Consider the following 14,597-nt stretch of genomic DNA (forward strand, 5'->3'; position numbering starts at 1 on the left):
AACCAGAAGTTCGTGATAAAAAATAGTTATAACTGATGTGAGAAGTACAAAATTAATTTTTCTTTATTCTTCATTTCCTTTGTTCTCTTTTTTCTTCTAAAAGTCAGCATGTGATAAATTCTAGTTTTGATTTATGATAATTTTTTATTTTTATATTTTTGGTCTCAGTTCTTTTCTAATTACCCTTTAGACTTTTTCATATACCACAATGTATTTATTAATGAAATATTTTCCCCACTTGAAATATGGAAAAGCTAAAGCCAGGAAATGATTTTACTTTCTTAAACTCATCATTAATCACTGAGAGTGTTTTAGTTAACAAAGTGGTTAGCTCTTTGCTTGACTGTTGCATTCTCTGTGTGTGTATTATTTATTAATACATATACCAATTTGAGTAAAATTTATAATGTTTTAGGAGCTTCCTAAAGTTGAATGGAATAGTGTGTCTTATAATGCTTGAAATTTATAGGTTCTTTTTAAATATAGTCATTCTAGTCTTTATTATGTATTAACTTGAGGTATAGAAGTTAATGTATTACCTTATTGTGTTTTACTTTATAACCAATGTCAATGAGTAAAAGAAATTATTAGCATTAAAAAGCTGGTTTTTTAGTTTTTATGTGATTAATTCAGTTAGTGCTAATATTTGTTAGTTTATAATCTCAGCAGTTATTTAATAAAATTCTGAAATAACACTCTATCTGAAAGCAGAATATGTATGTTAGCTACATGGATTGAGTGCTTGCTTACTTAGTGTAGGATGTTCTAAGAAGTGTGCATGCTTAATATGTAAGACATAAATGAGGAGATGTGGCTTGTTAGAACAATGAGTTATTTAATTTTTTATTATTTTTTTTCTTATAGTAGTTAATTTTCACTTATCTTTGGAAGGGCCATTTTAATTATTTTCCCCACTTTAAACATCTGGTTGATATTAGAAAAACACTTGTTATTGAATTAAAGTAAATATAAAGTTGGGAAAGAACTGAAAACAATGAGAAAAATAGTGATCCCCAGTTAACAGTTCAGTATTTTTCTTGTAACTTCAGCAGTTGAAAGCATCCCTAATAGCAGAATTCGTTCACATTAGATAAATTCTTGGTATGAAAGCAAGATGATGTAACAATTATTATGAATTATATGATTTTCTTTTAAGTAAGGATAAATTTGATTCTTTCTCTCTGAGCTGTATCAACCTAGGACCAATATCTAGATGGTAATATTTTACTTTTATAATGTGTTATTCTTGATAGCATAAACATTGTAAATTTATTTCTGAAGTAGTTTGATTCTGTGGTTTATGAAGGAAAAAAGATAAGTTATTCATTATCATTTAGGAGTTGTTCATTCGGATTTAAATTAGTTTGCTGAAAATACCTGTGGTTTTCAATTTTTTTTCTTAAGATTTTATTTTTCCTTTTTCTCCCTAAAGCACCCTGGTACATAGTTGTATATTTTTAGTTGTGGCTCAATACCTGTGGTTTTAAACAATTCGGTTTTCTTCTGTAAGAGAGTAATTTTTTATTTTTAGATAAACACGCTTGTTAATTTTTAGAGTAAACTTAGTTTCTTTGAGTATTGAGATTTGAATCCAGTTAACTAGAGTTATTGACCCATGTCTTCAAGAAAATAGAAAAAGCCTTTTCCATTTAACATACTTTTGACTTTTCTGTTTTTGATAGTAGGATGGTAAAGTAATTTTACAGTTATTTCATTCCCTCAATCAAATCTGATTTTCTATGTCAAAGGAAGAAGATTCTTTCTTTTATGAGGTTTGTCCCTTTCTGACAAAACCTAATGTATTCAGGTGTGGTTAGTGAACCTATGGATTTAAAATGTATTTAGATAGATTAATTCTGGGTCACAGCTATAGTTTTAATCTGTTCTAAAACTATAGCTAAACAGAAAGGACTTCTCAGGGGCATACTAGACCTAACCTGAACCCCTGGACTGTGATTAGAATCAGACTGTTCTTAGACATTTAGAGAGTTCATTACTTTTGGATAGTACCGTTCCTTAATCTTGGGAGGATTTAAGAGAGAGCAATAGTAAAACTACTACTGGCTTTCATGAATTCCCGTCTGCAGAGAGGACTTCATTTTCCTCAGTAAAGTTTTCTAAAATAAATTGTAAGACCACCGTTAAAGCTGTTAAAGTAAACTAAAAGGGATAATTGAGTGACTAAATGCTAAATTTATTAGAAATATGAAAGTTAGTTCAATAAATGAGGGAAATTCCATTACAATTATAGGGATATTTTTATAGAAAATAAGGTGTCTAACTTTCCAGACTATAATTTGGCTTCATAGCTTGTTAAGTTCTTGTCTAGTTTTTTTTTTTTTTTTTTTTTAAGATCTTATATTAGTAACTTATGGGAAAATATTTATGGAGTCTCTCTTTGTATATAGTAATTTTTTCTTGATTTAACAAAGTAAGCATCATATCATCATATCAAAAACAATCATATCATCAGTCATTTCATAAATTGATTAGGATGCCTTAAGATTTTATTTTATCCTTTGTAGTGAAATGCATATTTAGGAGTGAGGAAAGTTGGCCCTGAGCCAACATTTCTTGCTAATCTTCCTCTTTTTGCTTGAGGAAGATTGTCGCTGAGCTGACATCTATGCCAATCTTCCTCTATTTTATGTGATGCCGCCACAGTGCCACTTGATGAGTGGTATTAGGTCTGCACCTAGGATCTGAATCTGCGAACCCCAGGCCACCGAAGCAGAGCATGCGAACTTAGCCACTACGCCACTGGGCTGGCCCTGTCTCCACTCTTGATTTTATTTTAATTATCAGTGACAGAGGGGACTTTTATAATTTTGTTAATCAATTTTTTTTCTTTAGTGAAGGGGTACACCTTAAACTATTTTTCATATGGGCAGTTCATTAGGAAATCTTTGTGATTTTACTGTAGAATTTAGCAGAGACCTTTGACCTTATACATAAATAAAATCATTTCTTAAATTTCTTTAATTCAGAATGAACTTTGAAAATATACTTTTGTGCTTAACGGTGCTTGCTTTACTAAGATATCTATACATATTGAAGAAACTGTAAAACATTTTGTAGTGTAGATGCTTTGGATCCAGCATACTTTGAGTATAGCTGTGTAAAGATAAGCTAGAATTGCAAGTCCAAATGTTGTCTTTAGACAGCTTAACTGAAAATGCAGCAAGTCACAAACTCTTCAGTACATTTTAGAAAGGATTTTTGTATGTCCAAGTAGCCTTTAATTCTGGTTAATTCTGATTTAATCTCAAGTCATGTTTTAAATAATTTGTGAATTTAAATTTCTCTATATTTGAAAACTTTCACTGATATATAGGCACCACTTTACCACATCAACTAATTTGCTTTTGTCTCTTGTGTCATGGGTTCACAACACCATTCCCAGGTTTGGTGATTCCCTAGGAGGACTCACGGGACTTTGTATATATAGTTATATTCACGGCTATGATTTATTACAGTGAAAGGATACAAAGTACAGTCAGCAAAGGAAAAAGAAGCATGGGTCAAAGTCTGAAGGAAATCAGGCACAAGCTTCCAAGAGTCCTCTCACTGTGGAGTCACACAGGACAGGCTTAATTCCTTCAGCAGTGAATTGTGACAACATCGGTGAAATGTCTACCAGGAAAGCTCAGTTAGAAACTCAGTGCCCAATGTTTTTATTGGGGGCTGGTTACATAGGCACCCTTTTCCTAGCATGTACCAAAATTCTGGACTTCCTGAAGGAAAGCAGATGTTCAACGTAAATTATATTGTTTGCAGTTTAGGCAGAGTGAGCCACTCTTGCCAGTTCTGAGAATGGTAGGACCCCTCCCCAAATCTAGGTTCCCAGGTCCCAGCCAAGGGCCAGCCTCGAAAACAGGCTAGCTCAGGCTAAGGGTAGGCAATCTCTGGCCTGCTGTGTTAACTTTTTTCTGTGCATGGCTGTTTATATAGATCCAGCATAACTAAATTGGTTGCCTGATATTGTTAATTACAAATTTGAATTTTAGTTTATATTTATCTGTTCTTTAAGTGGTAAAAATACAAAATGACACTAAACGGATGTGTTAGTTTAAAAGAGAGATTTGAGCACTTATTTAGGCTTTAGGTATAAAGTCAGCTGTGTTTCGATAAATTGAAGGAAACTTGAAGTTCTGGTTTAAAAGGGCTTGTGGAGAGTTTTGTTGTTTTAGATATGGATGAAAAAATGGAAGCCATTTATGTGTCATGCCGGGTCATACATTATTAAGGTTACACTTCTGGATAGTCCTTTCTCCACAGATGGTATTGACAATAGCTTGTGTGATGGAAACAAATGAAGAAAGAATTTTATATGCTGGCTTAGTGGAGAGTGATAAGTTCCTTTTCTTCTAAAAATTGCTGTTTTTAATGTGATAATGAAATTCACCAAAAGTATTGAATAATACTTTAACAGCCATATTTCCTTCTAATACTCCTCTTGATAGACAATATAAGTTAACCCAATAGCCACATAAAGAAATATGATTTATGAAATGCTGATTTTCATGGATGCTGATAAATGTTGGTATGAAAAGTCATGTTAGTTTCTCTGGTATGAGAAATTAAGCGAAAGAAATCAGTGTTTGCCAAATGGAAAAAAAAAAGATTAATTGAAAATATTAGAAGAAAAAAACCATTCTACTCTTTCTTTTCGTTATTCCTGACCTTGTAAGTAATGTGAACTAATCGTCTACTCATGTATCAGCCTATTTGTTTATAATGTTTTCTATTCCTATTGCTAATATTTGCTCTTTCATGTCATTTAGTGTTAGCAGATGTGTGGCTTGCTACATTTGATTTAATTTAATGGTAAGACTGCTGCTGTATTTTTAAGTTGAAAAGGTTTGTATATGCAGTTGAATAATTCCCAGAACCTATGAATTTAGATTAAAAAAAGATCTCATTTTGAAATTTGTCTGTAATCTTCATGAGGGCAAGGACAATGTCCATATATCCAATGCCTAGAATAGTAGCTGGCACATAGTATGTGCTCAGTAACTATTTGAATAAGTGAGTGATTAAAAAAGTCAGTATATGAACAGGTTTTTTTTTTTTTTTTTTTTTTTTTTTTTTTGGTGAGAAAGATTGGCCCTGAACTAACACCTGTTGCCAATCTTCTTATTTTTGCTTGAGGAAAATTGTTGCTGAGCTAACCTTGGTGCCAGTCTTCCTCTGTTTTGTATGTGGGATGCTGCCACAGCATGGCTTGATGAGCAGTGTGCAGGTCTGCCCGTGGAATCTGAACCTGTTAACCCTGGGCTGCCAAAGTGGATCGTGCGAATTTAACCACTATGCCACCGGGCCAGCCTCGATTGCACAGTTTTGAAATTAAAAGTTTCCAGAAGTTATATTGAAGTAATTTGTAATAACCTCCTTTTGTTTTAAAGACTATTGACTCTAAACTTTTAGTGTTTCTTATTAACCAGCAGATCATACTTGAATCAAATCTCATTGGAATTAATTTTAGAATGTGTTTACAGCAAAAATTCATTATAACATTTTGTTCCCTTTAATATTTCCATCATCAAATGTAAAACCACCAAAGAGATAGAGGAACATCCACTGTATGTGGAACAAGTTCTATAAGCTAATGTGTTTTTAAGGATGTACGGGAACAGACGAGGGAGTGTGCCTCCTGTGGAGTGTGGTGGTGATGTCACAGAACAGTCAAACATACGAATTTCATCTGCTGGAAATAAAAGGTATAGTATATAATATAAATTCTGCCCTTTAGTGATTTCACTGTGAAAAGCACCTGCTAAAATTGGCTTACGGAAGAAGTAGAAAGGTATAGTATTTTAACAGCCTCCTTATTAGTGAGAAAGGAATTAAAGGGAAAAGAAGGGAGAGGATCAAGATGTGTTAAAGGAAAATTTTTAGTACTTTACAACATTCTTTTGTAGAACAAGTTTTGGTTATAAAGTGTGCCAAGGTATTCTGAATAAGTTCCTATCATTATAAAGTATATAAATTTGTTTGAAATAATGAAAGGAAAAATAAGCATATAATTTAATGGACTAAAAATCAATTTAAGGGGCTGGCCCCGTGGCCGAGTGGTTAAGTTCGCGCGCTCCGCTGCAGGCGGCCCAGTGTTTCGTTGGTTCGAATCCTGGGCGCGGACATGGCACTGCTCATCAAAACACGCTGAGGCAGCGTCCCACATACCACAACTAGAAGAACCCACAAGGAGAAATATACAAATATGTACCGGGGGGCTTTGGGGAGAAAAAGGAAAAAATAAAATCTTAAAAAAAAAAAAAATTCTTATAAAAAAATCAATTTAAAATATCTTGGGAGTTATGAGGGTGAGATAACTGGAAATAAATTGAAAGTGTTTCTGCAATGTGAGTTTTCCTTTCAAAACTTTGTTTTTTATTTTCAGCTTATTGAGTAGATAACTTTTAGCTTACTGTGTAAAATTAGTACTCATACATAGTTCTGTCATGTTGAAAAGAAAGGAAATTATATGTATTTTATTTTCATGTTCTCTATTTATAATTTTTATCATTTTTATGAGGCTTTCTTGTATCATATACAAGAATAAATGGTTCCAAACCTATAGTGTATAGTGAAGATAATATTGTCATATGGCAGGAAGGGTGTCTATTTTCTTTGAAGAAAACTATATATATATATGTATAAATGATAAGAGAATTTGTTGTTTGGGTCTGATTAGTTCAGTCTTCTTTGAGGGAGTTGTCTTTTCTCTCCTCGTTCATATCTTTTTTTTCTTTTAAAGATTGGCACCTGAGCTAACAACTGTTGCCAATCTTCTCTTTTTTTCCTGCTGCTTTTTCTCCCCATATCCCCCCAGTACGTAGTTGTGTATTTGAGTTGTGAGTCCTTCTAGTTGTGGCACGTGGAATGCCACCTCAACGTGGCCTGATGAGTGGTGCCATGTCTGCGCCTCGGATCCGAACCAGCAAAACCCTGGGCTGCCGAAGCAGGCGCTCGAACTTAACCACCTGGCCACGGGGCCAGCCCCTCATTCGTATCTTTTAAAGAAGGAGTTTTTTAGGAATGATCTTTTTTTCCAAGTGTGTGCGCAGATATCACCATTGTCTTCTTTTTTAGGATTTATTTATGTGTACTTATATTCATTTTCCTTACTGGGGTAACTGTTCTTATGAAAAAGGGTTTTATTGGGAATCTGTAGAGCCAGTGAAGCAGGCTGAAGAAGAAGGTTACATGTTTATAGATCCTGAATATATAGGGGTCCCACTGTATAAAGAGAGAAAATGCCATGCTTTTACCCTAACTTTAAAAATATGTAACTTTAATAATGTCCATAGTACTTTGAAGGTCAATAACTCCTACTTACATTTTACTCTAAATTTTTGTTTTCTGAAAATTATTTGGGTTCTAATTCTTTTTGATTTGTTTTAGTGCTCGAGACAATGAACCATCCAAAACTACTAACCGAGAGATCTGCAGTCCTTTTGCGGGGATGCTCTTTGGTATGTACAACACTGCCAGTTGATTAAACTTTTGCAGAATGTTTTATAAAAGGTCTTTAGTGAGAACTCGGTGTTGTAATTAATACTACCCATGCTAATAGTAGAAAATGTTTATCTAGTGCTTACTTTATGATAGGCACTATGCTAAGTATTTAACATGTATTTATAGCTCTATGTGTAATTTTAAAGCTAAATATCTTTTATGTAGTGATGAGCTTTCTATAGATGATAAATGAATATTAATTTCAGTAATAAGCTTTTAATTTCATATTTGATTAGCACTTTGTTGTATTGTGCCTATTTCTTATAATCTGTTTTATATGTTAGTTTTTTTCTTCAGTCTTTTTCTTGTTTCTTTAGCTAGCACAAAACTGTCTTACATTTTAGTTTAATTCCCCTGAACTAAACCTTTTTATCCTTTGATGAACATCCTTTCTCATGTTCTTTCCATGTAATTTCTGAGGTGTTTTGTTCAAATCAGGGTCATAATCCAAATTTTCTATTTATTTTATCAGAAATGAAGGTCGTTGCTTAATAAGCATGTTGATTTGTTATATTAACTTGTTACAATTTAATTTCAGAAACAGTGTGAAGAGAGCCTTACTTCCTGTGTGTAACTTTAAATAGAAAAGAGGTTTCTTCTGTGGTGTAAAAAACTATTGGAAAACATTACCTGAAATTTAGTTTCAGTGAAATATATCAGGAAATTGGATAGCAGTTTAGGTTCATTCAACCTAAAAGCAGTCAGTTATTTAAATCTTGGCTTAGAGATATATAATTGCATGGTATTCTGAAACCTTTGCTTCCCTGAAATGGCTAGTTTGAGAAAAATGGCATAGCACTTTTATTCCAGTATAATGTCTTTAAGTGGGAATTGACCAATTTAACCTATTAGTAGGTCAGAGTAAAGGCTTCATTCATTCTTATGATGTATATTGTTAAAGATGGTAAAAATTGGAGAAATGGGCTTTCTGTGTTGAGTGCTCGCTGACAATTTTATCAACAAATGGATTATTCTACCCTGAAAATTTAAAGATTGAGTGGCATGAACTTACCATTAATGCAATCCAGAAATTGTGGATCAATATTTGGTGAGATAATAGACTCTAATGCTTGGAACTAAGCAATAAAGTCGTTTAATCCAGTGATTTATCTCATGGTTATATTTTTTTCCCCTCAGCCTATATGAGTATATACCCATAGGGAACTCACTCTCTCCAGAAGCAGCATGTTCCATTTTTAGATGGCTGTAATTGTTATAATATTCTCATTTCAATTGAACTGAGATTTGTCTTCCTATGATTTTGCCCCAAGGACCTCATTTGGAGCCTTTTGCTTTATTTGAAAAATTAAAACAATTGACCACTTAGAGCAAAAATAATATATTGTGAGGTTTATAACAGAATCATGGGTTCTTTAGAAGTATGTTTTTAAATTTGCAAATATTTGGGGATTTTCATGCTGTCTTTTTGTTATTGATTGCTTATTTAATTCCTTTATGGTCTGAGGAGATAATTTGTATAATTTCACTTTGAGTTTTTTAATAAAACATTTTTTTTAATGGCTCAAAATATGGCCTATCTTGGTGAATGTTTAGTGTGTACTTGAAAGAATGTACATTGTGTGGTTGTTGAGTATAGTGGTTTATAAATGTCAGTTAAGTCAATTTGATTGATAGTGATGTTCATGTCTTGTACTATCCTTATTGATTTTTAACTCTTCTTCTGCCATTTGCTTGAAGAGTTAAATTCTCTGACTGCCTTGTTCTTAGTATGGGGCCTGGAGTGGTGGAGGGATTTTCTCAGTGTTCCTGCACCTTCCTCAGTTTTCAGCAAGACCTGTATGCCCCTGACAGAGAGGGCGTCCCTCTCTCTCTCCACACTTCTCCTTCCTCAGCAGTGGATTACTGTTCCTTGTTCCTTAGTGCAAGGCTGGTCCTGTGCATCTGGTTCTCAGAAATGAGTCTTTAACCTCAGTGTTCCTGGCCCTCCCTGGAGTGGTAGCCAAACTCTCCTTTATGTCTGTGGAGGGTCTTCTGGGAGAATTCCCTGCCCTTCCCCTAACAGTAACAGATCTGTGTATAAGTGCAGAATTCTGGCTCCAGACAGGTTTTCTGCCCTTCAGCAGGTGGATTACGGCTATTGCTTTGTAGAAGAGAAGAGTCCGGAAAGCAAGCAGTGTTTTTTTTTTGCCTCAGAAAGGTCTCTTTCAGATTTCCTGCATTACTCCATCTCTGATCTCTCTTGTAAGCATCTAGTGGAGATGGGCAAGTGAGTGCAGATTCCTCTTGTGTCTGGGGCTTCCAGAGAATCTACATTGTTATTCCACCCCACACAATGCCTTTATGAATTTCAGTTACAGTCATGTGTCGCTTAACGATGGGAATAAGGTGTCGTTAGGCGATTTTGTTATTGTGGGTCCATCACAGAGTGTACTTACATAAACCCAGATGGTATGTATAGTTTACTACACTCCTAGGCTGTATGATACTAATCTTATAGGACTACCGTAGTGTATGCGGCCCGTCGTTGACTGAAACTTAGTTATGTGGTGCATGACTGTATTTTCTTCTTACCTGCTTTTTTAAGGCAGCTGCCTTTCTCTATACTCTGGTGAAGATAAAACACTTGGCTTGTCTCATCTTCTTTGGATTGGTTTTTATACCTTTTGGAATTCAGTTAACGTGGTTGCTTGTAACCTCAGCTCTCTGATAGGCTTTTTAAAAGTTATGATTTTGTAGATGATTAAGCTTTTTCTCATTGTCGAGTCTGAGCAATGTTCTTTGGTGGCTTTCCACTTCCTAAACAGAAGCAGAACTCCCCATTTCGTTCTTTATAATAGCTTCCATTTCCTCCTCATTGTGTTCCTATTTTCATTTAAATACTTGGGAATAGTTATGATAGCAATTTTAACATCCTTATTTGTTATCCATCATCTCTGTTGTTTTATGCGATTTGTATGTGTGTGTGTGTGCACGCACATGCCTGTGTGCATGTGTGAGGAAGATTGGCCCTGAGCCAACATCTGTGGCCAATCTTCCTCCTTTTGCTTGAGGGATATTGTTGCTGAGCTAACATCTGTGTTAGTCTTCCTCTATTTTATGTGGGATGCCACCACAGCGTGGCTTGACTAGCAGTGCTAGGTCTGCACCTGGGATCCAAACCTGCGAACCCCAGGCTGCCGAAGTGGAGTTTGTGAACTTAACCTATACCCCCAAGCCGGCCCCTGTGATTTTTTTCTATTGACTAACTTTTCTGATGGTTATGGGTTATTGTATTAGGTTTCTTTTTTTTTTTATTGTGATAACATTGGTTTATAACATTATATAAATTTTGGGTGTACATCATTATATTTCGATTCCTATTTAGATCACATCATGTTCACCACCCAAAGATAATTACAATCCATCACCTTACACATGTGCCTAATCACCTCTTTTGCCCTCCTCCCTTCCTGCTTTCCCTCTGGTAACCGCCAATCCAGTCTCTGTCTCTGTGTGTGTGTTTGTGGTTATTTTATCTTCTGTTTATGAGTGAGATCACATGGTATTTGACTTTCTCTCTCTGACTTACTTTACTTAGCATCATACCCTCAAGGTCCATCCATGTTGTCACGAGTGGCCACATTTCATCAGGTTTTTTGGCTGAGTAGTATTCCATTGTGTATATGTACCACATCTTCTTTATCCATTCGTCCTTTGATGGACACCTAGGTTGCTTCCAAGTCTCAGCTGTTAAGAATAATGCTGCAGTGAACATAGGGGTGCATATATCTTTGTGCATTTGTGTTTTCATGTTCTTTGGATAAATACCCAGCAGTGGAATAGCTGGATGATATGGTAGTTCTAGTCTTAATTTTTTGAGGAATCTCCATACTGTTTTCCATAGTGGCTGTACCAGTTTGCACTCCCACCAGCAGTGTATGAGAGTTCTCTTTACTCCATCCTCTCCAACACTTGTTTCCTGTCTTGTTAATTATAGCCATTCTGACGAGAGTGAATTGATATCTCATTGTAGTTTTGATTTGCATTTTCCTGATAATTAGTGATGTTGAAAATCTTTTCATGTGCCTGTTGGCCGTCTGTATGTCTTCTTTGGAGAAACCTCTGTTCAGATCTTTTGCCCATTTTTTAATTGGGTTGGAAATTGTTTTGTTGAGATGTATTTTGTTTCCAAATACCTTCTCCCAATTGTTATGTTGTCTTTTCATTTTGTTGATTGTTTCCTTTGCTATGCAGAAGTCTTTTAGTTTGATGTAGTTAAACTACATTTGTTTAGTTTTTCTATTGTTTCCCTTGCCTAGTCAGACATGGTACTTGAAAATATGCTGCTAAGATTTATGTCTAAGAGTGTACTGCCTATGTTTTCTTCTAGAAGTTTCATGGTTTCCGGTCTTATATTCAAGTCTTTAATCCATTTTGTGTTGGTTTTTGTGTACAGTGTAAGATAATGGTCTACTTTCATTCTATTGCATGTGGCTGTTCAGTTTTCCCAACACCATTTATTGAAGAGACTTTCCTTTCTCTGTTGTATGTTCTTGGCTCCCTTGTTGAAAATTAGCTGTCCATGGATTATTTCTGGGCTCCTGGTTCCATTCCATTGATCTGTGTGAGTATTAGTTTTCTATTGCTGCATCACAGATTACCACAAACTTAGTGGCTCAAAACATCCCACATCATCTCACAGTTTCTGTGGGTCAGGAGTCTGGGCATGACTTAGCTGGGTCCTGTGTTCCTGGTCTCACAAGGCTATAATCAAGGCATCAGCCAGGCTGTTTTTCATCTGGAGGCTTGAGTGGGGAAGGATTTGCCTCCAAGCCCATTCAGATTGTTGGCAGAATTCATTTCCTTGTGGTTATGTTACTAGAGCCCTCACTTCTTACTGAATGTCAGGTGGAGACAGCTCGCGATCCCTAGAGGCCTTCTACGGTTTCTTGCCACATGAACTCCCTCACCATGGCTGCTCACTTTATCATGCGAGCAAGGAGAATCTCTAAATTTAGGGAGGGCTTTTACCTGACTATATCAGGCCCACCCAAGACAATCTCCCTTTAATTAATTCAAAATTGATTTGCTACCTTGATTATATCTGCAAATTCCTTTCACCTTTGCCATATTTTATTAGCTAGAAGCAAATCAGGTGCTGCCCACATTCAAGGAGAGAGGTTTATACAGGGAGTCAGCACCAGAAGCCAGAGAACATAGGATCTGTCTTAGAATTTTGCCTGCCACAGTCACATTTTTCTGTTTCTTAGGGACCACTGTTTTTGAGGTCTGACTTTAAGCTTAGCTAGGGACCTGTAGAGTAGCCTCTTTTCACAGAGATAGTTTAGTCCCACTATTATAGAGTGACCTTTCTGGGGTCTTTTCTGAATACCCTAGGGGATCACTAGCTGGCTGGAGCTTGAATTTCTCTCCACTTTACTTGAGAAGGTCTGAGAATTACTCAGTTTACATGTCCTCCATAGTTTTTTGCCCAGGCTGATGGAATTTTGCTCTGTGTGTGCACAGACTAGCTGACAGTAAAGTCTGAAGAGACCCCTCTACGGATTTCTAAAGCTCTTTTTGGATCTTTGCCCTAAACTTCCAGCCATTTTAGCCTTCCTGAATTTTGATCTTTGCTCAGTTTAGCTTAGTTTCTTCGGTCTGTTTGGGTTCTCCATCTCTTTACCTGTGGTCTGGAAAATTGCATTCAGGCAGAAACCCAGGTGATTTTCCTTCTCTCAAGTATTACAGTCCTGCACTGCCTGTTGTCCAGTGTCTAGTGTCTGAAAGACAGTTATTTCATGTATTTTGCCTAATTTATTATTTTTTTGTGGTGGGAGGTTAAGTTCAGTGCTTGTTACTCCATCATGACCGGAAGCAGAGTGGATATATATACTTTGATTATAAACATTATTATTAACCTTAACATAATTCATGTTATCCCTGTGGGAGCTTCACTACTGCGGACGTCTGTGCTTAATAGACAAACTCAGATGCTGTATGTCCACTAATGGTTGGGAGACTAATAATTAAGTTACTAGAAAAACTGCTGGTTCAGTTGCATTTTTGATATCCTGTGATTTGTGTGGTGTTCCAGATCATGCATTTCTAGAGTGAGTTTATTTTGTGTCATTAACTTAGGCAGTAATAATTTTCTGTGGATCGGAAATGTTTGCACAATTGGATTTTCACATAATGATACCAGAGTGAGAGGTTTTTATTTTTTTCTGTAGAATTGAGGTTTTTTTGAGCAGGGCACCAGTTGATTAGTGTTGTATTTTAAGATACTTAATTTTTCATAAGTGTGCTGGATATAGATAGGATTGGAGCAGGGAGAGGAGGAGTTTGGGAGACTAGTTAGCTTATTGCTGCAGTCCAGGTGAAATGTAGAAAGGTCTTATCCAAGGTTAATGGCCATGAGAATAGAAGAGAGGGTCCTCCTGTGAAGTGAACAAGAGATGATGAGCAATCAAGTTATAGTAAGGTTTTGAAGTTTGAAAACAGAGGGGCAGTTGCTTTTGAGATGTTCCTTTTGGACACATTTGTTAAATTTAGGAGCTTGTGGGAAGTGTTAGTGGAGATATTTTCCTGATTATTGGAAAAATGGCGATGGGGATTAAAGTATTCTCTTATTTAAATAAGAATATTTTGGACTAAATTTAGAGGTTTTGGAAGGATTAATGTATCTTATATTTGACACATAGTAGATATAAATTATAAAATTAATTGAAGAGGTAATGATACATATAATTTTGCTTTCTGTATATTCTACATATACAGTAATTATTCTTTGATATAATTAAAAATGGAGGTTTTAAAAAGGAGGTTGAGTACATTGTTCAAGAGTTGACTACTTTTTTTTTTTTTCACCACTTTCTAGGAGGCGAAGATCGAGAACTTATTCAGAGAAAGAAAGAGAAATATAGACTAGAATTACTAGAACAAATAGCTGAACAACAGAAGAACAAGAGACGGTAATGAAAGGTTTGCATTTAAAAGAGGTGTTTTGAATTTAAAGTGCATTTGTGTAAAGTGACATGATGGTAACTATAACGTAGTAAAATAAAGAGATACTTTTCCTATTGTGATTTTGTATTTGTAAGTCATTTCTGTTTCAATCTCCACATTGTATCAACCAG

General features: G+C 35.4%; 1 protein-coding gene across 7 annotated transcripts in view; it reads left to right on the forward strand.

The window, feature by feature from the left end:
* CSPP1 (centrosome and spindle pole associated protein 1) overlaps positions 1-14,597 on the forward strand; it is a 152,126-nt gene that overhangs the window by 52,486 nt on the left and 85,043 nt on the right. For 4 of the 7 annotated variants that reach the window (XR_006885590.1, XM_046642064.1, XM_046642062.1 and 1 more), the window contains 3 exons: positions 5,622-5,720; positions 7,405-7,475; positions 14,339-14,432. The exons of the other annotated variants lie outside the window; for them this stretch is intronic. Coding sequence is in view for 3 of the 4 variants with exons in the window: in XM_046642064.1 (XP_046498020.1) it covers positions 5,622-5,720; positions 7,405-7,475; positions 14,339-14,432 (264 nt within the window). In the remaining variant the exon portion in view is untranslated. The remainder of the gene's footprint in view (positions 1-5,621; positions 5,721-7,404; positions 7,476-14,338; positions 14,433-14,597) is intronic. 7 annotated transcript variants of the gene reach the window in all.

The sequence above is a fragment of the Equus quagga genome, chromosome 16, assembly GCF_021613505.1.
Source record: "Equus quagga isolate Etosha38 chromosome 16, UCLA_HA_Equagga_1.0, whole genome shotgun sequence".
Taxonomy (NCBI): Eukaryota; Metazoa; Chordata; class Mammalia; order Perissodactyla; family Equidae; genus Equus; species Equus quagga.